The sequence below is a fragment of the Aspergillus thermomutatus genome, assembly GCF_002237265.1.
Source record: "Aspergillus thermomutatus strain HMR AF 39 chromosome Unknown NODE_7, whole genome shotgun sequence".
Classification (NCBI taxonomy): Eukaryota; Fungi; Ascomycota; class Eurotiomycetes; order Eurotiales; family Aspergillaceae; genus Aspergillus; species Aspergillus thermomutatus.
Window position 1 is genome coordinate 208,672 of NW_020798055.1, and position 25,847 is coordinate 234,518.

Consider the following 25,847-nt stretch of genomic DNA (forward strand, 5'->3'; position numbering starts at 1 on the left):
GAGTATAATACAGTTCAACTCACGTCTACTATTTAGTTCCTACCAGTCTCAGCAACAGTGCACATCACCCTTGGGCTTTGTCAGTTTTCTCTTCTTGACATCTCAGCATCATCTCCATCCTCAGCATGGCAATCACGGAATCGTCGGTCAAGGCCAACCACGGAGCCTCTGTGCCCGACACAAGCGCCTCTTCGGAGCAAATGTCTCAAGCTAGTTGGCTCCAGTCTAGGGGCATCAAGGTCGAAGACCGTGTTCGATTGGCCAGACTCTCCCATATGCGATATCAGCATCCAGACTTGGACGCGTTATGTGGTTTTATGCTGGGTTCGTGTCACCGTGGTGCCTTCATATGTCCAATGCAAACTAAACCACATAGATTTTGGAATGACTGTAGCCAAAAGGACCGAAAACGAAATCTGGTTCCGAGGCTATGGAATTGATCAATACGTCTACTATGCAACGAAATGACCGAAGAAGTTCTTGGGAGGAGCATTCTCGGTTGACTCGCAGGAGGAATTCGACAAGTAAGTGAAATTCTTACTAGTATATCCCAGAAGATCATGCTAATATTGTTTGATTCGTTCACTTATAGAGCATCGAAAGTACCAGGAGCATTTCCAGTCCAAGAATTATCTGGAGCCCCAGGAGGAGGTCGGATGGTGACCATCGCCGACCCGGATGGATTTCTCTTCAATGTGATCTTTGGTCAAGAAAGACGCGAAGATGCCTCTACAGCTCCTACGGAGAAGCTGAGGGCCAACTACCCGAATGAGAAGCAGAGGCTTCGTCAGTTCAACCGCTTTGAACCCGGCCCCGCAGCTGTACACAAGGTTAGTCAACTGTCCATTCTCTGTTTGACGTGCTCTTCTCTCCATACTGATGATGCTTCGTGCTACTCTTAGTTGGGCCACTTTGGCTACTCCACGCAACGCTTCGACGAGCTCCTCTCATTCTACACTTCCCATTTCAACATAGTTCCAACAGACTTGCTTTACATGGAACGGGACGGCCACAGAATGGATGTGACGACATTTATGCACCTGGATTTGGGTCAAAACCACACGGATCACCACTCCTTCTTTCTCGGCGCCAGCCCCAATAGCTCCCATGTACACCATTGCTCTTTTGAGGTCTTTGATTATGATACCCAGCATTTGGGACATCAATGGCTGGCCAGTAAGGGCTACCGGTCCGTCTGGGGCGTGGGCCGACATATTCTGGGATCCCAAATCTTTGACTATTGGTGGGACCCAGCTGGCAACATGGTCGAGCACTACGCTGACGGTGATCTCGTCAATGAGGATACCCCAATTGGTATCTTGCCCGCTGGCCATGAGTCCTTGGCTATTTGGGGACCTGAGGTTCCGCTGGCTTTCCTGCAGTAATGTGTGCCTGTGCAATCGTCTGGTAATTTATTATTGTAGTCATTCGGTTAAAAACTATGTGGAGGTGTCTATGTGAAATTTCATTAAATATATGATTGTGTAAAGTGAATTCAAATCCCAACTTCGTGCGAACTCTCTTCAACCTCTACCATGTATCCCATAAGTGTATAAAGCTACCCAATATAAATGACGATACGACAAGTCAAATTACTAAATCTATCAATAAAATTAAACAAAGACGACAATAAATGCAACGCTACTATAGTCATAACTAAAATATCTACTACTAAGAAATTTATGCCGTAATCAGCGCACCTTGGTTCACCTCTTCTGATGGCAGCTTTTGCGGGGCCTATCGATGATACAGCCCTTGTGGCAACAATGTCCCGCCATCATGGATTGTCCCGTTCAAGTATGCTGCATCCAAAAGTATTTGCCCCACGTCTCGTAAACAAAAATTCAAGAGACAAGTGGCAGGACCAAGACCGTGATATACATAAATTGCATAGGAAGCGGACATTGAGACTCAATCCCGTCTTTCAAACAAACTTGTGATCCTACGCAGCCAATATGTCGTCTGACCAGGCATGGGAGACCACCGATGTCCTCATCTGTGGCTGCGGGCCAACAGGAGCTATGCTCTCCGGCTACCTTGACAGTATGGCAATCCGGAATATCGTCCTGGAGAAAGAGGCCGAGATCACGACAGACCCAAGGGGAATCGTGCTTGACGACGATGGCATCCGGTATTTGCAGGGTCTAGGTCTCTACGAGCATGTCTATACAGACATCGGTTCTTGTGAGCAGTGCATTCTATTCTGAGCCTCACAGTGACAGCATTTCCTAATGATCAACAGGTATCGAGAAGGTATTATTCCTGCCTGGAGAGCAGCAAAGCTTGGGCACAAAACCCATCTTCTGCTTTAATACTGCTTCTGTAAGCCACCCCGTGTCCCTTTCCATCTCGTGGTATGATATTCCCCCATTCTAACCAGCCGATAACCCAGTCCGAAGGCTATACAGGACATGTCGGTGTCATCAGTCACAAACAGCCTGCGCTTGAAAAACATCTTCGTTCCGTCATCAAGGGATCTCAGTACTCGCAGTTGAGGAGCAGATGCACCTTGGAGTCCATCCGGGAAGATAAGGACTGGGTATACGCGACCTACGTGGACCCTGAAGGAACTAATCGACACATTCGTGCCCGTTTCCTGGTTGGCGCGGACGGCAAGACGGGCTACGTGCGCAAGCAATATTTGGAACCTCAGGGAATTAAGATGGACTGGGCCGAACAGTACGTGTGCTTACACTCATCATGGCTGCGTAGGGAGGTACCCATAGACCTCTTAAACTAACGGGCGGCTATAGGGGTCGTTATGAGGAAACCTGGGTTGCTTTGAACTGGGAAATCCGCCTGCCAACAAAAGAAACGCACCCGGACTTCCCGCTATGGAAGATAGGCTATTCTTCGGAGGATGTGTACGATCTGTTCTTCCCAAAAGACTTCCGCTTTCTCTGCAACCCTCGTCGGCCGGCAGTCTGCGGCCGATTTGGCCAGAAGAAGGACCGCCTTTGGAGGTTTGAATTCGTGGTTCAGCAGTGTGAAGATCCGCAAGAGATGTCTGAGCCACACAAGATTCGCGAGATTGTATTCCCCTACCTTCGTCATCCAGGGAGCCGCTATGGGTAAGTCTATGACCAATACAGAAAATGCCTGGGATCAGCGACCTCTAACAACGTGCTGCAGGTTAGACGCGGACGTCGAGTTTCCAACCGATTGCATCAAGGTTCTTCGCTCTCGACCATTTCGCTTTGCGGCAAGGAAGTGCAACAAATGGGCCTTGGGGCGAGTAATCCTGTGCGGCGATGCCGCTCACGTCTTTCCTCCATGTAAGTTCAACCTTTCTCACCTCTACGAGCTCCGCGGCTGACTTAGGATCTCTTCTTTCTGGTGTGTAGTCGGCGGTCAGGGAATCGCTTCCGGCTTTCGAGATGCTATCGCTCTTGCATGGCGTCTCGCCATTCTAACTCGGTCCCGCTCGACTCAGCTGGACTACGAGCAGGTACTTGTGGGGTGGTACTCTGAACGCAGCCAGCAATTCCAAAAGTCACTCAACACAACCTTGCGGAATGGACAGTTGGTCAACAGCACCAACCCAGTGCAGAACTTCATCCGAGACTGGGCACTCTGGGTCATGCAAATGATTCCCCCCGTCAAGCATCAATTAGAACTCGGACCCCGGAGAGAGGGCCCAGTCAGGTACGTCCACTCGGGTGGTATGCCGTTTCTGCCCAACCTTCTCGGTGGAATCTGCTTTCCACAAACGTACTGCACTGAGCTAGTGGAGCTCGGCAATCGCGTTCGCTTCACCGATGATGTGATCTTTTCCAAAGAGAAGACGAAGCTCTTTCAGATTGTTGTTTTGCTGGATGAACCAGGCCAGGCGATAGCGGCAACTCAAGAGCTGGACGGTATTGACGGGCTCAGCGATGGTCACTTGTCTGCCAAAGAGGCCACGCTGCTGGTTCAGGCTAGGAAGTCTCCACCCAACGATGAGTGCAGCGGACTCGCGGGTCTCTCCCTCTTCCGGATTGCCACTGCGGAGGAGTTTAAGCAGTCCGACTTGTGCGTGGGACGGCCGGACCCGGACGGCTACAACGACCGTCAAATCTGGCATGTTATGCAGGGGAAGCGATTTGTGATTGTGAGGCACGATCGTTTTGTTTATGCCGCTTGTGATATGCGGGCTGAATTGGTTGAAGCCGCGAAAAGTTTGAAAGAGTCTCTGCCATTGCATTGACAGGCCCTCTCACCTTGTTATGCTGTGCATCGTAATTACTCCGCATAGGGTTTCAGCGTCTGCATAGATGAAGCAAACACTCCTCTCGATTCTCGAATTCGTTTCCGTCGGTTCCTGCTACGTTGCTTCTCTTCTTCAAGTCAAGCATTAATTGAGATTTCATTACCTCTCTCCTGCTCCAGTAGTAGACAATTCCGCATCTAAAGCGTACACATTCGGGTACTTGCCAACTATATATAATCCCTGAATTTGATGCTAAAATAGATAGATATCAACTACGTACATCATGGTACATACGATATTCGTGGAGTCACTGCGGTAGCTAAATATAAAATCAACCAGTCCTTTTAACCGGTGTTCACATATTAATATTCAACATCCAACGCTCCAACCGTATATACATCAATACCGAGCTAATCATGGAGTCCATACCTGGGAATCCAATGTTAATAATGAGATAAGATTCTACGCGGAAATAGTGGCGTTGTGTTACGAGAGGATAATATTTTTTTTTTGGTGTTGTGGTTTTGTGTACATCTTCCGCTGTATGTATTGTGCATAGTGACCGCCATAAGCCCCATCTATAGAACGGCTGCACCGAACTCATAGTCAAGGCATACTTTGTCCAGACCGCATGTTTGAGCCCCATGAGTCGGACTCCAGTCTTCTAATTTGCTTCTGAGCTGGTCATGTTTTCCAAACCCGGGCAAGTACACAGCTCAAGGCGGAATCATTGGACAACGCATTTTGTACATACCCAAGTGGCTGATAGATCGACAAGTCTAGACAGTTAGTACGGGGGTGCCCTGAGAATGACGAGCCGGTTGATCCGTTGATCAGGTATTTGAAAACAGGATAAATGGCCGGCGAGTGTAGCTGTCTCTTCGTCTTCCCATACAGCTACTTGCCGGAATCAACCTTTGAAATCGGACAAGTCCCTTTGGACGAGGTCCATGAAAGGAGATGGACAGGTATATTGACCCTTTCCCGGCCTGCTAGCTTGCCGCGGTGCATGAGGCTACGGAGTGCAGATCTATGACCTGGTGCGCAAATCCTCGAAGCCAATCTGGCTTTCTACCATGCTCACTCTTCCAACGATGGTGGAACGTTCTGGGTATCCGGCCAGGTATGGGATAGATTGACAGGAGAAAAACAAAAATCGGCAGAGATTTGGGTAGTATTCTCGTTCAATCAACAAGATTAACATTCCTGAATGGTGGTAGAAGGAGCTAATAATGTACAGTGTTTACAACTTTGACAATCCAGCAATACTTTGGTAATCCCAGGCGAGAGTCAATTGAGTCACGGAAGGATCAAGTAAGCTTTGCGTTTTTCCTTCGAATTTACGATGGTGGGCCGAAGCTGCTAGAGCCTTCTGGCAGCGTGGTAGGATTTCGCCAGCCGTGGTGGAGTGATGGGGACGAAAGACCCGAATCAACACCCTGTACCTCGCTCGAGATGGTCTCGTACCGAGCAAAGAACGTCTCGGACGCGCCCACGTCAGATGTTGAAAGAATCTGTCTCACCTTCGCCAATGGTCCCCCTTCTCGGGTTGGAGCAGGCTCGTCGTAAGAGGGCAGCGCATAGTCCGAGAACGGTGGAGGGAGCTGCGGACACAAGCCGCCTAATGTCTGGTTTTCTCTGGGGGCGCCGAATGGAGAGCCTATGGTAGAAGAGATGTCATGGCTCGTAAATTTGGGGGTTGCGAGAGCGCGAAACGGGGCTGTTCCGTCCGTTCCACCTGATAGAGTGCGGGCAAGGAAGTCCTCGGCCGTTTTCGTCATTTTCTCAAAGATTTCACAGAACAGCAAAGCAAGCGGCGAGCTGCTTATGGTCAGGGGCCCGGACATCAAGTTCACAACGACTCGAAGCCAGTCTAGATCGGCCAAGGCGCTGGGATCGCGTGGATACAGAAGGGTATTGATGAAGAGTTCCAGAAAGGCAGAAAGGGGATAGTATGACAGGCGGCTTCTGGAGGTCAGCACTGCTAGCTCCAGGGTGAAGGAAGACATACCGCGCCAGATTATTTCGAAACAATTCACCACCCTCCCGTAAACTGTCAAGTAGTTTGATTGTATTCCTCGCGGCGGAGAGACATGCAATGCGCTTGGAAGACCAGCGAGGGTCTGTTAGGGGGGAAGATGTATCTGCACCGATGTTCAGGCGCCAGAGCATTAACTGGCAATTCTAGTACTCAGCGTGCAGGGCCATAGTGGACGGAAGCTGCTCTGGGTTTGGGCAATGGAGGACCTGCCCCGGCCGCAGCTCTCCGTCAGGCAAGGAATATTGCCATGCAACGAGCTTCTGATACAGCTCATCCTCAGCTGCAAGCCTTTCCGCGCGCCGTTCTGGGCTCCGAGCGCGGACGGAGTACAGCCTTGTATAGATCTCGCTCTCAATCCTGATCAGCTTCACCAAGTGTGCGAATTTGCCGGATGGCGGCTCGCTGACTTGGATGTCTTCGTCGGAGATCGTTGGCGGACGTCCAAGCCGGAAGCTCAGAGCTCGATCTACGACGTATCCAACCCGGAAGAGGCTGCGCCGCTCCTCTAACTCGCTCCTGGAGAACTCGGAACCGCAATCCCGATTCAACCCTAGCCCGAGTGCGAGTCGTGCCGCTGATCCAATGGCCATATAACTTGCCTCCGCGTCCAGTAGGAATTCGAGGATCATAGCCTGCAGCACGAGGTCACATAAGCAGCAGTCATCAATAGTGTATATGGAGCGGACGGACCATTCCGATAAGAGCTTGGACGCCCATCACCTCTCTGCAGCTATATGAGAGCTGGGTGAAGACTGAATAGCAATTTCGTAGACAGCTCAACACATGGCCCCCACCTTCGGCATCCTGTCTGGGATGTAGGACGGCGGACGGCATGCCAATCTCATCTTCTAAGACAAGTGCGCCCATACCGAGTACGGCATTGAGCGAGGCATACCAGGCCACGCTCGTTGGAGGATTGCCTGAGTACTGAGAGTTGAACAGTTCCATAAACCTCTCCTGGTTAAAGAGGGGCAAACTGGAGTTTACATAGGCAAAAAAGTCTGCACAGCTGTCAGCTTGTTGATGGTGGGTGGTGCATAGGGAAGACCTGACAGTTAACTGCGAGGATGGCGGTGCCTTTTGGTGGAAGTGCAGTCCGTCTGGCCCGAGATGTTGCCATGTGCTCATCATCTCCTCCGACCAGCCTATCATGTAGGTCTGCACTCTATTGGAGAGGAATTCCAACAATTCTGTCGAGTGAGTGATACTGGAAACCCACTGCAGACCACGCGGCGAGAAGAGACCGAAACCGGACGCGGAACCTGGACCGACACTGTGAATTTTGCGCCCAGCCATGGGGATAATGAGCAATAGAGGCGTACCAATGAAACTGGAGAAGCCAGTGCAATCCGTCAAGCAGTACGACGCATCGTTCTCGTGGTTATCGAGCACCGACGAGCTGGCCTTACTATCGTCCGCTGATGAGCGCCTTCTTGCGAGCAACAGCGACTCCATCCTCTCAAGACGGTTTTTCATCTCGTCAATAGTATCACTGTATGATCAATCCCGACATCAGTCCAATCTTCCGGGGGAGGGACACTGCTTGCGCTTACCGATGCGGAGTGGGTTGTCCTTTGACGCTTCGCTTCCGGGAAGAAGGCGAAAACTCACATTTCTGCTCCCGTTCCATGCAACGAGAACAGCTCGCACCTTCTCGTCTACATCGAACCTAAAGGTACAAGGCGACAGTCAATGGGAGGACTGATAAGTTCGAAAGGGCGCAGCTTCCTGCATACCTTTGCCTTCCTGCACGATTCGCAGGATGCGCGCAGCGCACTCTGCGGGTTCTGGCTTGGCTGCATCGGATCTCGAAGGGCTTCGCTATCAACCACAGGATTGATTCTGAATCACCATTTAGGCTCGCAAGACTCCAAGCTCATCAGGCCTCATCCTCCAGGTCAAGTAATAATACAGGATGAAACTCGTGATGTCATCATCAAAGTGCGACAATCACCTGGACTCCCCTGATTGACACCAAACACACCCTTCGTTAACATGTCCATGGATAGAGTATTTAAGTCTTCAGCCGGTTTGGTATGGTTCCAGAGGCTTTTACTGTGACTGGACACCCACTCGGTCACGAAACACGGGTTGGGTGTACAGCGTGGTTCAAGTCTCGATTTACTTCAGCAAGAAGACATCCATGGTTCACCGTGAGAGGAAAGGCCATGGCGTAACTCTATTATACAAAGCTAGATTGACGGGCTTTACTGGATATTACCTTGATGAATCACCGCACGATATCAGGAGGTGCTGCGACGGTATCTCTATATATTACAGGTGTGGATACACTTTTACAGAGTAGCGCTATCAGTATGCCTTAAAAGCTAGTTATTGGGATTATGTGAAAATGTTAGACACCACTGAAAGAGCAATATTGCCCCAGATGTCTAGCATCTTGTGAACCTGGCTATAGTAGCGCGCCGGGAATATAATCCTTATAGATCCACGGACCACCTAATAATAAAGTTTAGAGGGTAATAAAATCACACAGATAACCATGGATATGAAGGTTTTAGTGGAAACGGCCAGAACGTTCCCAGCTGAGGCAATCCCAAAGGCTGTAAACAGTGATTCTTTTGAGATATGACCGATACAGATCTAGAATGGTACTGGTAAATGATATGTTTGACCAATGGTATATTCATGAACTGTCTATGTATGCAAGAGGGTGTCAGAGGGCCTTGCCACAACAAATCAAAGCAAAAGAAGAAACCAACAGAACGGAAAGACACCAGGAACACCGGACAGAAAAAGTCATGAATCAGTAATAATCATGCATCATTAGGAAGTCGAGGATCTGAGGGAAAGCTATCCACCATACCATTGACGGCTTCCATACGGAGCAGTTCTCGGGAGAAATCCATCAGGAGGAAGGTCCCAATCGGGTAGATGGGCTCGAGCGGGCTGCTTAATGCCGTTTGCGCTGCTATCAAGGCTGAGTGGCCGTGTGATGTCTCCCGGGAGTTGTGCTTTAATGGACGTGGAATTGTCAATTGATTCGGTTTCAGGCGCTTCGGCTTCGTGCCTCGAGGCGAGGGACATTGATCGGGCAATTCCACCACAGCCGCATTGGCCCTCTTGAGACGGACTCACTCCGATATCACGTTCTACCGCATATGGGGGAACATAAATATTGGCCGGAGTGGCCTTGCATGACAGAATAGTGAACGGTGACTCGATGGTCAACTCCACAGGCCTAGGCTTGCTTGAGCCCATTCCGTCTTTACCTTTTGTTGAAAGACATAGAACGAGCTGCGTGAGAGTTAGCAAGTGCAAAGTGTGTTTGTGTTCGCGCCTCTTACTTGGATCCAATGATTCACCTCAGGATCGCCGCCCTTGGTGCTGAAGTGGAGGGATTGCCTTTTTTCCTTTGTCCTCATTTCTGGGCATCGAGGCAACTGCACCTCTAGTTTGATCTCAGAGGTTTCCGATGCTTTCCCCAGGAGATTCGCGGGTTGAGTGCCGGAAGGGCATACCGTGCCCTCGTCTGTCATGATTCGCATGGTACTGCCTGGATATGTACTGTAACTTGCAAGGCCAGCCTGCTTTTCGAACAGAAGTACTTTTCTCGCGGGCAGCTGCAAACAGCGAGTTTCTCGGCCCGTTGTCATATGCTGTACGTGCTGAGACACATATACCCTGATCCAATGACATTCGAGGTCGACTAGGGGCGTCAATTTCACCCTCATTGGTATTCGTGAGCCAAGCGTGAAACACTTCCCGAACACACAAACATCGTAATGGAGCTGCTCACGCCATTTGCGGGAGAAAAGGATCGGCTCAATCAGCTCCAGTGAGTTCTCCGCTGGCAGTCGAACGACCGGGACATCAAGTTGAGACACCATCTTGGAGGAAAATGCCCCGGACGGTTCAATCACAGCTTCCAGGAAGTATCGGGTAGATATCAGCTCCGTTTGGATGGTCTCCGGAAGGGAATTGTGCATGAGGAATTCAAAGCTGTATATATAATCACCCGCAGGAAATAATTCATAATGGCATTTACGTTGGTATGGGCTGGAAGTCCACATAGACCTTTTGGTGACGGCCCCCAAGAGTCTAGGCTGGTGCAAGCTGCCTATATTATACTCAGGAGGAGGGGATTGGTCCCTGGACAACGTTTGAGCAGTCTTTCCCTCATGTTGGCCTCTCTCTGTATCCGTGGATGATCGGTCGGGTATGTGACATAGGTCTTCTCCATGGATATTGCCTGATTGTGCTGTATTCCCTCTGTCAAAGTAGGTAATACCAGACGTGATTAGATCTCTTTTCCCCGCAACCTCTATTGGAACACGAGAAGAAATGAGTTAGCCTTGCAAAAGCGGGGCGAGGTTCAACTCTAAGATGGAACAACGGCATACCTGTCGATAGCTCTAACTTAACCAGACCTCGAAAGTAGACGCAAATCCGCTTGATTTTGGTCGGTTCAGTGACTTTCATGTGTAGAGATCCCCGGATGACGGCTGCCTTGTTCTTACAAGCACTACCACGTAAGCTGTGCCCTTGCAAGAACACGACGGGCTCAATTAGTTCAAAGCTGAGCTGGATCCCTTTTCGAGCCCCGACAATGTGCGTTCGGGAATGGCAGGCAATGTCTGATGGGACTAATGTCTGCATAATATCTCCTCGTCTGAGGTTCACTTCTGAATCAAGTCAGACACATGCTAGCATAGAGGATCAAAACACATACAAAACTCAGGTTCGGCACACAGCCTTTACCATATTCAAAGGGAAAGCGGGCTCGTGAACTTTGCGCCAAAGGCATGTTGCAGGAGTCATGATATATCATCACTGGTGCTCATCAGCGAGCATCATCAGCACTGCCTCATGATCAGCGCACCGTGGAGCTAGATTATCTGAACCGAGGCGGGACGGACAGTGACAAGTACACGATAAAGTTCATTCACCCCGGGTTCCGTGAGCTTTCGGCCGTCGGAGGACGCAGAGAAGTACCCGTCTCCGAAGCCCTGGTAGCTTGTCTCTCCATAATTCCTGGATAAGCCCCGCATGATCACCCGATAGGCACAGCTAGCCAGTGTTTACTCAACGTGGCTTACTTGTCCGTCGCACGCCAGTAAGAGATTGCGTTGCCATGCGAAGGTCTGGACCGAGTTGTCTCTGGCACGACAACGTGATATGAGAGCAATGGGGCGATGCTAAAACTTTAAGTTTCTGGGAATGCGCCACTTAATCATGATTTCAGGGAGGGACAACTAAAGGGATAGGCAGTCGGTTTTTCCGTTCCTATATCACGAGCAGATAGAGCAGTGATAATATTAAACTGTCGATGTGCTGCCGTACTGTATCCACGTCCCCACATAACGGGGAGTACGGAGTATCTGGGGTAGTTAATTAACAGGACCGTGATATTCGGATATCGGAGATGCAAATCCGAGATCTTTTTTTAACGACCTTCCTAATTTATAACCAACCTTTCTAGATATCATTTCGAATCTTGGGAAGGCGAGTCCCTTTCCTTGGCGATTTTCCTGGCTATGTTGGCGGATGCATAGCGGACAATGATGTTTTCCACATCCCACATCCTTTAGACATTGTTGTGTGCGCTAGGATGATGCCATTAAAGAATATATGATACAGTTTGTCATCCTGTGCATGGACTTGGCTCACATCGCTGCTAGGGTAGAATAAAATAATGAAGTGAATAATGAACACATTCACTTTGTTTCTCTCTTGAACATAGGTTCTGTCTTTACCATCCGCGTCATTTTACGAAGGTTGGAATCTAGCAACCACCCTCTGTCTGAACTCTAGATCTCTGAATTTTGGGTTCCTGTAACCCCGTTCAAGGAGTCGGCGGCAAATGGCCTGTGTATAGGGGCTGGGACGGTAGAGGCAACTCATCAAGGCCTGGATTTCCTTCCGCGGCGCTTTGTGCTGGTGTCCTGTCAGTATTAATCTGAGGGGTTACACTCGTGGCTTACACATGCACGGGCTTCTTGAATGACCGTTCCACTGTACTCTCTGACCGGTGGCTGGATTTATAACACCAGTCTCCTGCATCTTTAACCCACGCGTTACGTGCGATGGCCGGTACTCGGGGGAAGCACCGGACTGTATCGGCCAAGATCAGTCGCTAAACACCGATTCCGTACATCCTATAGGGTCTCGTACGTCATATGTCATTGCAGTATCCGGCCTGGTTACCTCTCTGCGAGATTCCCTATCTCCCTTGACGCTCTTCACTCCGTACGCAACAGTGTTAACTACCAATGCAGTGCCTGTGCGGGGGGATTTTAGTACAAGAGTACATCAAACAAGCTATGATGAAGGAGCTCACTTGTGAATGGCAGTAATGCAATATGTCCGAAGAACCTTGCCGTTCCGATGCCGACGTCCTTGGCTACATTGCGCTTTGCATTCGTCCAGTCCGTAGTATCCTCGACCGGAGATCTCTCCTGTGAGGGCTTCCTCGTCAGAACTGAGGTTGTCTCATGCGATATCAAAGATTATCACCTTTCGCTGCAAGCCAGGAAGCATGCTGACCAGGTCGGAGGCAGTGGCAATGCTCTTCGCAGCGCTTGTAAAACCTTCCCATTGGCGCATTGCAGTACTCTCAATAGCATCTGGATTCGACTTTTCAGCTTGAATGCTGTAAACGTGACGATTCGCTCTATACCCCTCGATAGAAAATACTATTAGTCTGAGGTGAAGAGAGATGCAGGTGACTCACATACAATACGACATCGGTTTGTTTTATCAGCCGCTCTTCTATAAGAATAGCAGCCGCTTCGGCTGAGATCCTCAACGATGGCCGGTTCCAGACATGGTAGATGGCCAGATCCTGCCCGGAGATGCTACAACTCTGCATACTTGGTCGGACGCCGCGGTAAAAGGCCTCAACGGCGCTCTCGAGGCCCTTTTCCTCTTTGATCTGCTGGTGCACTGAACGAGTAGACGCTTGGATATCTGGTCGAAGGCAAAACGCCAGTCCTTGAGCGAGTGCCTCTGGAGTGAGCAGGTCGTTTGTGATTGGAGCCGCCGCGGCTCCTAATTTTGACATTGCTATGCCGCGCGATAGCTGGCTGGAGAGGAGTTCGTCAGCGAAGATGAAATTCAATCAATTGTTGCTGAGACTTACTCCTTTGAATGAGGGATCACCACGCTTGGCTTCCCGTACTGCAAAGCCAGTGCAGTCGTTTCTGAATTTCCATCATGGACAATCACTGCGACTTGAGGGAGAAGCCAGTCTATGTGTCGGCTCACGTCAGGACCGCAATTGAGATTCGATCTTTGCATACTTACGATGAGGAATAGAGTCCGCCAGCAAAACATTGTCGTGTTTGGCACTGCCGCGCATACTCCAAGAACACTCCGAGAGAAGGACACGGAACCCATAGTCTCCCACAACGCCCTCGATGGCTCGTGTCAAGCGGCCCGTCGTCGCTAGATTGTCCTCATGCAACATAAAATATATAACAGGTGGGTCAGACACAACGAAATTTGCGAGACTTTCTGGTGGGCTATAAGGACTTGTATCGTTCTCAAGAACAAAGCCCGAGATTTCTACATTACCGTCAGCCATTGCCGACCCCAATAGCGTGACCACGAGGAAATTTGTACCATGGATACTAGGCCAGTCACTTGGCCTTGCCAAGAGCAATTCTGAGCAGAAGTAGTTGTGAGGAATTTCGTGGTCAAACACGAGCCGACCTCCACTGGTAGGAGAAATGCTCCGAAGACCTAGGACATGCTGCCGGAAATAGTTGATGGGTTCGCTGATGCTGTACGCACGCCCTGATCGTCAGTCCGGCACATCAGCGCTCAGCTCCGATATTGCTGGAACTTACTTGTTCCAGATGGACTCTTCGACAATCGCATAAGAGAGTAGACTTGCTGTCCTTTGGTCAATGCCTTCCATCCCTTCTATATACGCTAGCGGATGGGCAAATGCCCTGGTTGGAGTCCATGGAATCGATGACATTATGTGCAGTGGAATGGAAAGACGCTCGGCACAGTGGATATGTGCATGAGCCAAGGGATTGGCAATGATAGCGTCTGCCAGAAACGGTCGGGAGTCCCCTTGGTATGAAGCAATGCATGCTCTCCAACAGCGTTGATAGGTCTGAGAAAGCGAATGCCGGATTCGAGTGCGTGTGTCGCCCTTGGGATGCACTTCTGGCAATCCGCGTTCGCTATTAACGTCGCTCTAGTGCATACAATTAGCTGACTGGACATCCGTGGCCGCGGCAGCTGAGTGCAGGCACTTGCCAGGGGGTTGATCAAATCATGGCCGATGGCGAAGAAATCGATGCCTTGGCCCTTCACTGCAGATTCGCACGATGCATGCGCTACAATCCGAACACGGTGAGAGTCTCGAGCAAGCTGCTTACCTACAGCAACAAATGGGTGAATATTCTCTGTCAAATCGCTTGCTTAGCATGGTTTTCCACTCGGGTAAAGTCTTCAGAGGCCGATGAATCACACCTCCAACGATCATTATGACAATGTCCAATGGCGCCTGCGTACATCCACTGGCGCTTTGTCCCGAAGAATTGGCGTCGGTCTTAACTGTCTGTGTATTCAAGCCGACGCTGACCAACCGCGGTTGCGTCTTTGGCCTCATGAACGCTTGAATGAAAGCTGAGGTGCGAAACCCACGCCCTAAACCGACGCTGAACTCCACCCCTGCTTCGGTAAATGGTAGAGTCAGCGTTTGCATGGGAGTATTTGTGCCTTGCACATACGGTGGTGATACCATTTGAATTATAGCAACCCTCCACCTGTTGAGATTTATTGATAAACTCAGGTGCGGCATCCGGCTCAATCGTCCTGAGGGAGACTTCAGAAGAAGCAACCGAGTTAGGCCGGGGTGAGTATGCTGGGGGAGGGTCTGAGATGTCGTCTGCTGTTGACTGGCTATCCTGTAAAGACTCCTCTTTATCCAGAGGCATGGCTGCAGAACCGAATTATCGGTGATTACTGAAGTATAGCTGGTGATGGCGATATATTTGTGGCTGCGAGGAACCGTGAAAATCCATTCCACAGTCCTCCCTTTTATAAAATACGTGTTAATCAGGAACCAAGGAAGCTTTCAAACTCAGTAATGTGAGCTATGCTCTATCTGAGCATATGAGCTAATAGCTATATTTATCAATACTCGTTGGGTCCTCCAGTGGGTCAAGGAGAATCGTATTCGGGTTCGGTTACTGACCCGAACCCTGCGCGTAGAATCTACCGATATCGATTGAGAGAAAAAGAGATGCCTGATTTTACAATTTGATAACTGGTCTAGTCTCTGGGTTCTATCGTTCTGGCGATTCCCACTATTAAGTACCATATCTCGGTACGGATACTAACGTTTTCATCTATCACCATGCCTGCTGGTGGGTCTTCAGGTAGGTCAATACTTCATCGTAGGAGAAAGAGAAAAGATACAACGGATATATTTTAAGAATGGAGCCGAGAGATGATCCAATTCTGAGCAGTACAGCGACTCCAAAGCACAGTTCACCTCCTGAAAACCACCGGGTCCTTTCTAAAGGATCAAGAGACGAGGCTGAAGCAGATTTTAGGTCAAGGTAAAGTAGGCAACCAGACTACTGCGTTGACCTTTATTTACCTTTCTTGGTGTGGTCGAGTTGACCAAAATAGGATATTAAGTTAGTTGCACAGAAACCATGAATAGCCCGAGGAACTAACTGCAGAGTCAATTGGTGCTGAGGAATATATATTGACCATTATCACTACCGACTTGGTAGTTGTCGTACTGAAAAAGGTCCATGGCAGATTATGCGATATTGTCCTTGACACTCCATTTCCAATTTGACTGTAAATGACTCTGCCAATAAGCCGGATACTTTGTGTTAGAGGTATCTATAGTTGCCAAAAGAACAAAGCCATAGTTATATTGGACCGTATATTTCAAAGAAATGGGGGGAGGTGCTCTCTGGGGCTCACAGCTTTTTCTTTTCCAATCACTTAATGTACCAGGACCTGGAATTAAGATTATCTCCATTCAGGCTCCTGATTGCTATTGGATTATTGATAAGTAAAGGCTTTAATTTGCGGCAGTGAGCGAAATGTCTGACCCTCGGCAAGACAGAGAGGCATCGAGTGCTCTTTGGTGTCCGCAGAAGACCTGAAGGATCTCGAGATTTTGGATACCGATGTTTCTATAGAAAAGGAGAAGGGATACATCCCAAGCAATAATGGGACAAACGAACTATAGGCATTGCGGGCCGGAGTCCGAATGCATCAGGATTACCCCAGGTTTCGGCTCCGCATGTCCGACGTATGATTATCTTCGTGATGAGGATGCCAGGTGATCAAATTATATCTAGCAGGTGTCAATGTATACAATTCGGACTTAAATTGGAATCCCCATATTTTTGCCGTACTGTGAAAACATACATCCACTTCTAGGCATGGTACTGCATGCACTTTCCAAGGGGTGCCTTGTCTCACTATGTAATTATCATTTTTCTTTCTGCAACATTGTCACTCTACAGGACTAGCACATCTATCCGCAATTTCCCGCGTCGGCAAATTGATATACCCCTGATTCTAGGGTACATTCTTCCATTAATCGCTTTCTTCCTCCAATAAGCACACTGGTCCCCTCAGAATTAAATGCTGCATGCAGCGCCACCCCCTCCACATGGTCCTTCAATATCATCACTGTGCAGATGACCGTCCATGCTCTTCGCTCGTACTGGACAACTACCGAGCAGAATGACAGGGGAGAGTTGCCCTTGTTGACGTGATCACTGCTGAAAGTCCACATACTTGCCATTCCGCAAGTAATTTATGGGGTGCATTGTGTGTGGAAAATGGCGAGCATCGGAAGGACGTCCGTGATGAATCTGTCACTACTCAATTTAAGCGTTACGTCTTCTTTCCTAAAGTCAACGGTTGATCGGCCCCTTGTGCCGAGTATAATCGTTATTCTACTCATGAGACCATCACATGTGTCATTATCGATCCAGCTGGAAAGATATGCAAAACCTAAGAGAGGGTATCACACATCTTCAAGGCGCGCGGACCCCGGTGAACCTTCTGTGGAGACTTTGGAATTTGAAGCTGAATTATGTATCATCGTGCAGATACAGATGTCCAATCGGCAGATTGCCCCTGCACCCTGACCAAGACAGGATATTTGCGAATCGGATCCGAGTGGGACCGGAGACAGTTCCGTGCAGATGAGAGACATACTTAAACTCCCCTAAGCCGCTCTTTCTAGGTGCATTCCTGATCATGAACACTGGTCAGCTTCTATTGCCGAGATGATGCATACCCCGAGCGTGGTATCGCTGGCTGTGAGCCTCTTGTTTGGTTCAGCCCACGGAGCCGGATCACAAGCTTATACCTGGAAAAATGTGGTGACAGGGGGCAAGTATTCTGTGTACGCTCTGGCCGATCCTCTGCTGACAACAAAATCCAGGAGGCGGGGGTTTCGTCCCTGGAATCGTTTTCAATCCATCAGCCAAGGGAGTAGCCTACGCTCGTACTGATATTGGAGGCGCGTACCGTCTCAACTCGGACGACACGTGGACGCCTCTACAGGATTCTGTGGGTAACAGTGACTGGTATGTTATGTGAATCCATAAACGGATGTGTACTGACAATTTAGGCACAACTGGGGTGTGGACGCACTAGCTACCGATCCCATTGATACCAATCGCTTGTACCTGGCGGTGGGAATGTACACAAACGAATGGGATCCCAACGTGGGCTCAATCCTGCGCTCAACCGATAAGGGTAGTACTTGGTCGGAGACCAAGTTACCGTTCAAAGTAGGAGGAAATATGCCTGGTCGCGGTATGGGAGAGGTGGGTAAATTCCCTCTGTGTCATTCGTTGCTCGGGCTGAGACCATCTAGCGCCTTGCTGTAGACCCTAACTATAACGGCGTTCTCTACTTTGGCGCAAGAAGTGGCTATGGGCTCTGGAAGAGTACTGACTACGGAGCGACCTGGTCCAATGTCACTTCCTTTACTTGGACTGGTAAGACTGAGTGGACCGGAGTGATGCCATGTGAGCGAGAAGCTGAACAGGAACAGGGACGTATTTCCAGGATTCCAGTTCCACATACACGTCCGACCCTGTTGGAATTGCTTGGGTTACTTTTGATTCCACGTCTGGTTCAGAAGGCTCTCCCACTCCACGCATCTTTGTTGGTAGGTTTTCAGAGTAGAAAGTCTCGAATAATGGTCTGATTCTTTCCAGGCGTTGCGGACACAGGTAAATCAGTGTTTGTCTCTGAGGATGCCGGGGCTACATGTAGGTTCCTTGCGCCTGATGGGATTCAACTCCTCCACTAACTGCCGGTCTAGGGTCCTGGGTTACCGGAGAGCCACAGTACGGCTTTCTCCCTCATAAAGGAGTGCTATCGCCAGCTGAAAAGACCCTTTACATCTCTTATTCCAACGGAGCTGGACCGTACGATGGCACCAATGGAACGGTACATAAGTACAACATCACCAGCAAAGTGTGGACAGACATCAGCCCTACGCCCATGGCAAGCACGTACTACGGCTATGGTGGTTTAGCTGTTGACCTGCAAGTCTCTGGGACACTGATGGTAGCTGCATTGAATTGTTGGTGGCCAGATGAGCTGATCTTCAGGAGTGTGGATTCTGGAGCGACGTGGTCCGCCATCTGGGCCTGGAACGGATATCCTAACCTGAACTACTACTATAGCTATGATATTTCCAATGCCCCTTGGTTGCAAGACGATACCTCAACAGATGAGTTCCCCGTTCGCGTAGGCTGGATGGTCGAGGCTCTTGCCATCGACCCTTTCGACTCAAACCACTGGTTGTACGGCACCGGCGCGACGATCTACGGTGGCCATGACCTTCAGAAATGGGACTCCGCGCATAATGTCACTTTGAAATCTCTCGCTGTTGGCATCGAAGAGATGGCTGTTCTTGGGCTCATTGCCCCTCCAGGCGGGCCAGCCTTGCTCTCTGCTATTGGTGACGTCGGAGGGTTCTACCATACGGATCTCTCCACGGCACCGGTTCAATCCTTCCATACACCGACATACGGCTCTACCACCGGCATCGATTACGCTGGTAACAAACCATCCAACGTTGTTCGCTCGGGTGCGAGCGACACAGATCCTACCGTTGCTTTGTCGACGGACTTTGGCAAGACCTGGTCGGCAGACTACGCGGCTTCCTCCACCACACCTACCGGGCAGGTTGCTCTCTCTGCGGATGCTGATACCGTCCTTCTGATGAACTCCAACGGGGCCATGGTGTCAAAATACAGCGGTACATTCAGTGCTGTCTCATCTCTACCGTCCGGTGCGGCCATCGCGTCTGACAAGTCCAACAATACCGTCTTCTACGGTGGATCGGCAGGCTCCTTTTACGTTTCCACCAACAGCGCCACCTCGTTCACCAAGACTACAGCCCTTGGCTCCAGCACCGCCGTCAATGCCATCCGCGCCCATCCCTCTATTGCCGGTGATGTCTGGGCTACTACGGATACAGGTCTCTGGCACTCGACAGACTACGGTAAGACCTTCACCGAGATTGGAGGTGGATGCACAGCAGGCTGGAGCTTCGGCCTCGGTAAGGCCTCTTCGACCGGCTCGTATGCCGTCATCTACGGCTTCTTCACCGTTGACGGTACAACGGCACTCTTCAAAACTGAGGACATGGGTACGAATTGGCAGATGATCTCCGATTCTACGCATGGCTTCGGCGCCGCGTCTGCCAATGTGGTCAATGGCGATATGTCGAACTATGGACGTGTGTTTGTGGGCACGAATGGAAGGGGTATCTTCTATGGTGAGCCGAGTGGAAGTGTCCCGACTTCGACAGCTACGGCGACTACGACCAAGACGACGTCGACCTCGAGCACGAAGACATCTTCTACGCCTTTTACTACATCGAAGACCACAACATCTTCGACAACATTGACGACGACCACCAAGACGTCGACTACGACGACGAGTACTTCCAAGACCACCACGACATCAGCAACCTCTACCGCTACTAGTACACCGTACGGACAGTGTGGTGGTACTGGATACACCGGGCCAACTGTCTGCCCGAGTGGGTGGACGTGCACCTACCAGAACGCATATTACTCTCAGTGTAAGTTTTGAAATCGGACCTCTATAGAACAGAAAGATCCTCAGGCAGGATGCTGACTGAATCCCAGGCCTGCAGTAACGGATGAGCCATCGAAGAAGAGTCATCAAAAGAAGAGTGCCGTATCTTCTAGCATAAGCTGTACTCGTCATTCCTATCTTGTCATTAACCAATGCAGTCAGCTTCCTCGCTTAAACCATTGTTCATAGCGACACTCGGGTGACGCCTTTGAAGATGGCTTCGTGCGCTCTCAGTAATTGTGGCGTATTCATAATAAAGCTGATCATCCCAGCCAGATTTTCTAGGCCAGATCTCCAAACAGCATCTAAACAAGCTGGAAAGTACCTAGATTGTGGGACGTACCAATCAGCGCTGCGACTAAATGAAGTTTCATCGCGGCGCCTACAGAAGGCTGACAGCGCTTTTAGCGATATTTCCCCTCATCTCTCGGCGAATAGAGTACGCAAAACAAGTGCGCCGATGACACTTCAACGGCGCTTAGAGGGTGCGGAGAGAGGTGTACCCGTTCTGAGCTGGCACTTCCAAAGCGCCATGAGGCTGCAAAGGCGCATTTTCGAAACGTGTGTCTCATATTGTCAGAGAAAATAATACCAAAGATAGAATCGCAGCGTAATTGTGACTGTAGTCAAGTATATAACTATCCTCTTCCTCCGAGCGTCATACAATATCATCAATGTCAATTAGTACTACGAAGGAACAATGACCGAGATCCCTCGACCGACCAGTCGCAACCAATTCCAAATCGCAATTCTCTGTGCGCTACCAGTCGAGTCACACGCGGTAGAAACCATATTTGATGAGTATTATGACGATGATGACCACTGTTTTGGCCAAGACCCGTCCGATGAGAATGCTTACATGAACGGGAGAATCGGCAATCACTATGTAGTTCTTGTCTACATGCCCGGGATGGGAAAATGCAAGGCGATGACTACAACGCTGCACTTGAAGTTGAGTTACCACCAGATCCAGCTGGCATTACTTGTCGGTGTTTGCGGCGGCGTCCCACGCGGAAACGATGGACGGGATATTTTTCTAGGCGATGTCCTTATTAGCGATCGTCTCGTGCAGTGGGACATTGGGAAGCTTTTACCCACCGCGTTCATCCGGAAAGATCAGCCTCAATACGTCCAAGGCAGGCCCTGTCATCGCATGGAAACCTTTCTTGCCAAAGTCAACAACGCGGACGAAAGGCGTCGGTGGGAATCTAGCATGGCGGAACTGCTGGAGATTGTTCAACAATCCCTCGGCGAACAGAGTGCCGCCTACCCTGGTGTGGACAAGGATCGTCTCTATTTTCCAGCCCATCTCCATCAGCATCGTGACTTGCGTCCTTGTGGCATGTGTCGCTCTTGTGGCAGTTGCGAGGAGGGCAACATATGTCCTAAAGCGCTCAGATCTACCTGCGACGAGCTGGGTTGCTCCGACCATGCACAGGGCTGCAGGTCCCGACCATCGGGAGAATCAGACTCGGCTCCCAAGCCAGCTATTCATCTCGGTCCCATTGCCTCCGGTGATACTGTCTTGATTTCAGGACACGCTCGCGATCAACTTGTCGCCGAGACGGGCGTGATTGGGATAGAAATGGAGGGTATCGGATTATGGGAGGAGACATCGTGCGTTGTGATCAAAGCAGTCGCTGACTATGCGGATTGTCATAAGGCCAAGCAATGGCAGAGATATGGAGCGGCAAGTGCGGCCGCGTGCACGAAGGCCCTCCTGCTAGAGTACACTGTGGACCTTCCCCAAGTCTATCCTGTCGGTACGTGCAGATTTTCTATTTCTCTTTTCCACTTGGATGGGCGAGGGCGCTTACTCATACGCCAGAACAACCGGGTGGTATCGACTCGAATGAACGGGCTGCAGCCAGCCATCACCGACTTCCGTTCCAGTCAGGGCGTGGTCCATTGGCAAAAATTGCCAGGGTCTCAACGTTGTCGGGTATCTCGGACACTATCAAAATGGTTTATTCCTTGCATACCTCATCCAATCTTTGGTCTAACGTTTGTATCGCTGCATTGGCGTTCGTGATTGGATACTTGTATGCCTCTGTTGGAGCTCATCTGGTCGAGGCTTGTGGCCATTGGCTCATGTCTTAGCGATTGGCCATATGCCTCTTAGCATTGAAGTTTCACCCATGTATACCATTGACATGTCGACTAGTATTATACAGTTCTATATAATCTTATACTTGATGAAAGCTGCAGGGCAATGTGAACTCGTCGGGCCTTTCATGATGTTTCAGCCCTTGAACCATAATATTACGAGATTAGTCTCTGCAACATCGATACCAGAGAATATGTGGGCGATTCAGAGGGGACAATATGGGGATAAGAGAACCTAGACCGAACCATGTTCCGTGTCTACATAAAATCGCTTCGTCGCGGTGTGTCGTGATTCTGATCCTTTCATTCGTTCCCAACCTTAGGAAAGCTTGCTCGTTCTAGACGGTCCCATGGCCTGGGACGGGACAGCCTGCAGCTGCCCCAACTGCATCGACTGGATCCTTGTTCTTGCCTTCGATTTTCTCTTCGCGCGCAATCTGGCAGAACATATCCATTGGATCAAACCAAACATCAATCTTTTCGAGCTGCAGTGAACCGTTGACCTTGGCAACGACGATGCCTTGAATATCGATCAGACCACCATGTGCTTTGACAGTGACCTTCTCTCCTCGACTAGTGCATGGATTAGTGTCTATCACGTTCCAGGCCATCAGTGAGAGCTCACTTGTTATACGCAACATAATCATTCGCCATGTACCCCCAATGCCTCCATTTGAAGATAACAACCGGTGGCCCACTATACACCTCCAAGACCTCCCACGCAAAAGTCGGCATCATCCGCTTGAACGCCTTGTGACTGGTCGAGAAATCATTATGCTCGGGGTCATAGTACGAGCTGTACATAAGTAGGGCGTTGTAAGTGCCCACTCGGAGCATATGGTCGCCTGTCTGGGGAGGACCACCGTTCAGCGAAAAGGTGTATTGGCTGTGGTCTATTGTGCGCCAGTCGTCAAGAGATGTCTTGAAGGATGCTTCGATCTCCCAGTTTTTGACGAGGTTCGAGACCAGGTCGGGGAGGCTGCCTCCCTGATGGGTCATTCTTTTGGCTGCAGAGCGGGTATGATTAGTCTTCTATCAGGGATTCATGATCTGAGCCTTGGGTGTTTTGCGTACTCTGCTCGTAGAATTCTCTTGTTTTTGAGTAATCTGGGGGTGCGCCATGTCGCCAGGCAGCGTCCTTGTCGTTCAAGACGGCGTTAGGGTCGAGGACATAGTCTGGAAGAGCGTCTGCATCACCCATTTTGATGTGAGCAGTATCTATTCTGTGTGCATATAAGACATCCTGAAAAATTAACGCATTCGCAGAGAGACACACGGGGGCCTTAATAACAACTCAGCCCCTCTTCTGACATCCCTGCCGCCTGGGTGCAGCACCGAGAGTTCGAGACGCACATAAGCGAGGCATATGCAATCTGGATGCTCAAATGGACAGGGATTAGGGTAATGGACAGATTTCTCGATATAGGACCGTCTCGAACGTTAGCCAATCTCGATCGCGTTGATTAAGTGTCTGAGCACTGCCCGAAATACTTCCTCGAGATGTCATCACTTCTAATTGGACAAGATCAGATCGAGGATCTTACATCCAATGACATCCTCCGTGTTTGATTATCAATGGAATTGTTGTAAATGAATATAGATTAAGATTGATTGCTAGCGTGTGTCTAGCATTCTTATGGCCCACACCCAGACAGAGACAGCCTCGGCTGCGCCTGATCATCTACATGACATTCTATCAACTGCAGCGAAACACGCATATTCGATGGGGTTCTGGGGTGATCTGAATCGATAGCATCTTTATCTGTCTCTTGATATATAAAGGTATGTTCGTCTGCTCTCACAGACTTAGTCGCAATAGCCTCCCTGGTCAGAATTAGAGTCGTAGAAGGGACTTTGACGGATTGACCGCGCCGACGCCAGTAAGATGGCCAGACCGCAATCAGTGTTATCCGAGGGATGATTGGCTGCTATTGTCGAAAATCTGAATCGTTTCGTGGGAAATAAGATCTTGCGGGGCGGGCAATATATCATTTGATGCTGATTAGCGAACTGGTAATGAGGCAAGCTCATGAAGATTGGCAGGTTAAACTGAGTGGCAACTCAACTTAAGGATGTCATTGTGAATGGGTTGTCTTCCTGTAATGTCAAGAAAGTCTAGAAGTGAAGCAGAAGAGGCATATCTGATAGAAAAAGTGCTGCTTGTTAAGAAACAATACTGCAGATGGCTATGTTGGATGACTTTCTCCTTTGCACGTTGCGGCCCGCGCTTACAGCCTAGTAGGGGTAGGCCATGGCCATGCAGTAGATACTAGCAACAAAGTGCATTATTAGCCCCATTGCTCAGCATGTTTGGGTTTTGATTTATCAGCCATGGAATGCTCACAAGGGAGTTGAGCTAGGTGAACATATCTTTAAGGCCTGAATGAAGAGTACTGTGTAAAGTTTTCAATAGTAATTGATCAACTGGTTCCAGGAACAATCGTGGCGCACGAGGCAAGAAAAGCTGGCATATTGAAGAACACTCATGGCAATGACTAAGGATGCTAAGAACATAATTCCAAGCAGATCCGCCAAAATCGTGGAAGTACGCTTTTTGGTCGAAGGTTAACCTAACAGAGACAACGGAGAGAGAAGCAGAAAATATATTTGAGTCCAAGGAAGGGGATTCTCAAATCGAGATTCACATACACTCTGATGTCGCAGCCATTTGGCGCCCTCTATCGATTGCTCCCCCTTACCCTCTGATACCCATTTTGTCCAAAAAGTGGAAGTATATATTCGTGAGCTAAGTCACACGTTAATGCTCGTACTTGCATAAAGTTGGGAAGAACATGCCAATAGAGAGGCGATCCAGTTAGCAATCTAGTCTAAAATCATTGTCTATTGACTTGGAGGTATTTTACATTTTTCCAAACATACATCCACTATGTAGTACTGACTGAGAGGACCGAGGGTGCGGACTGCGGAGCGATCTTTGCAGATCCTGATCAGTGCTGATCTGCGAACCTATCACTTGCATATACAAGCTTCAAATTTCCGAGGCTATATGAAGTAGATGGTAAACAAGAACCAAGCTTCTCTTCCCAACTCTATGAACAGATTGCGCCCCGACTACTGAGAAAATCATGGCATATATTAAAGAGCTGCAACAGGACATTTGACATCAAGTCCATTCCCTTCTTTCACATTTTAGAACTCCGAACATGGGAATCTTTTCCCAAAGTAAATCACGGCTGGGATCTAGATTTAGGACTTAGGAGTGATCCTTGAAGTGAATGGCAGTGCTGCTGCTGGGGAGGTCAGATGGAAGTATCTTTGTGGTGTAGCTGTTACGGTCGTGCTACGTCTCACAAATTGATCAATTAGAAAAGTAGTGCAAGATATGACAACCCGACAGAAGCTGACCAAAGTCTCCAAGTTAGGAATTGAGATTTCTGATCGAACCAAGAACGAAAGTGGATGCCT

The 25,847-nt window shown here is 49.5% G+C and overlaps 8 protein-coding genes across 8 annotated transcripts; 4 read left to right on the plus strand and 4 right to left on the minus strand.

The window, feature by feature from the left end:
* Positions 1–125: 125 nt before the first annotated feature.
* On the plus strand, positions 126–1,385 carry CDV56_109546 (uncharacterized protein; the record flags this gene model as incomplete). Its single annotated transcript, XM_026763165.1, has 5 exons — positions 126–324; positions 377–447; positions 511–524; positions 593–830; positions 903–1,385. 5 exons carry the CDS (start codon positions 126–128, stop codon positions 1,383–1,385), a joined length of 1,005 nt encoding a protein of 334 aa, XP_026618535.1.
* A 570-nt stretch (positions 1,386–1,955) lies between these two features.
* Positions 1,956–4,186, plus strand: CDV56_109554 (uncharacterized protein; the record flags this gene model as incomplete). Its single annotated transcript, XM_026763173.1, has 6 exons — positions 1,956–2,184; positions 2,243–2,322; positions 2,393–2,679; positions 2,754–3,071; positions 3,133–3,275; positions 3,345–4,186. The coding sequence occupies 6 exons, from the start codon at positions 1,956–1,958 to the stop codon at positions 4,184–4,186; spliced, it is 1,899 nt and encodes a 632-aa protein (XP_026618536.1).
* Positions 4,187–5,529: 1,343 nt separating this feature from the next.
* CDV56_109561 (Zn(II)2Cys6 transcription factor) lies at positions 5,530–8,072 on the minus strand (the record flags this gene model as incomplete). Its single annotated transcript, XM_026763180.1, has 6 exons — positions 5,530–6,154; positions 6,201–6,364; positions 6,437–6,862; positions 6,921–7,722; positions 7,784–7,899; positions 7,967–8,072. Coding segments are annotated over 6 exons (2,239 nt in total), but the record flags the coding sequence as incomplete, so codon positions are not given.
* A 982-nt stretch (positions 8,073–9,054) lies between these two features.
* CDV56_109567 (arrestin C-terminal domain-containing protein) lies at positions 9,055–10,078 on the minus strand (the record flags this gene model as incomplete). The annotated part of the gene is made up of 3 exons (XM_026763186.1): positions 9,055–9,485; positions 9,536–9,811; positions 9,872–10,078. Coding segments are annotated over 3 exons (914 nt in total), but the record flags the coding sequence as incomplete, so codon positions are not given.
* Positions 10,079–12,033: 1,955 nt separating this feature from the next.
* CDV56_109572 (glycosyltransferase) lies at positions 12,034–15,142 on the minus strand (the record flags this gene model as incomplete). Its single annotated transcript, XM_026763191.1, has 12 exons — positions 12,034–12,125; positions 12,173–12,302; positions 12,363–12,469; positions 12,529–12,655; positions 12,705–12,840; positions 12,926–13,273; positions 13,330–13,438; positions 13,494–13,985; positions 14,039–14,114; positions 14,409–14,581; positions 14,718–14,876; positions 14,947–15,142. The coding sequence occupies 12 exons, from the start codon at positions 15,140–15,142 to the stop codon at positions 12,034–12,036; spliced, it is 2,145 nt and encodes a 714-aa protein (XP_026618539.1).
* Positions 15,143–15,564: 422 nt separating this feature from the next.
* CDV56_109577 (putative endoglucanase) lies at positions 15,565–20,200 on the plus strand (the record flags this gene model as incomplete). Its single annotated transcript, XM_026763196.1, has 8 exons — positions 15,565–15,586; positions 17,632–17,776; positions 17,821–18,019; positions 18,070–18,193; positions 18,250–18,366; positions 18,416–18,469; positions 18,523–19,989; positions 20,043–20,200. 8 exons carry the CDS (start codon positions 15,565–15,567, stop codon positions 20,198–20,200), a joined length of 2,286 nt encoding a protein of 761 aa, XP_026618540.1.
* An 815-nt stretch (positions 20,201–21,015) lies between these two features.
* Positions 21,016–22,415, plus strand: CDV56_109587 (putative Pfs domain protein; the record flags this gene model as incomplete). Its single annotated transcript, XM_026763206.1, has 2 exons — positions 21,016–22,078; positions 22,144–22,415. 2 exons carry the CDS (start codon positions 21,016–21,018, stop codon positions 22,413–22,415), a joined length of 1,335 nt encoding a protein of 444 aa, XP_026618541.1.
* A 344-nt stretch (positions 22,416–22,759) lies between these two features.
* On the minus strand, positions 22,760–23,622 carry CDV56_109590 (uncharacterized protein; the record flags this gene model as incomplete). Its single annotated transcript, XM_026763209.1, has 3 exons — positions 22,760–22,994; positions 23,047–23,428; positions 23,496–23,622. 3 exons carry the CDS (start codon positions 23,620–23,622, stop codon positions 22,760–22,762), a joined length of 744 nt encoding a protein of 247 aa, XP_026618542.1.
* Between the last annotated feature and the right edge of the window lie 2,225 nt (positions 23,623–25,847).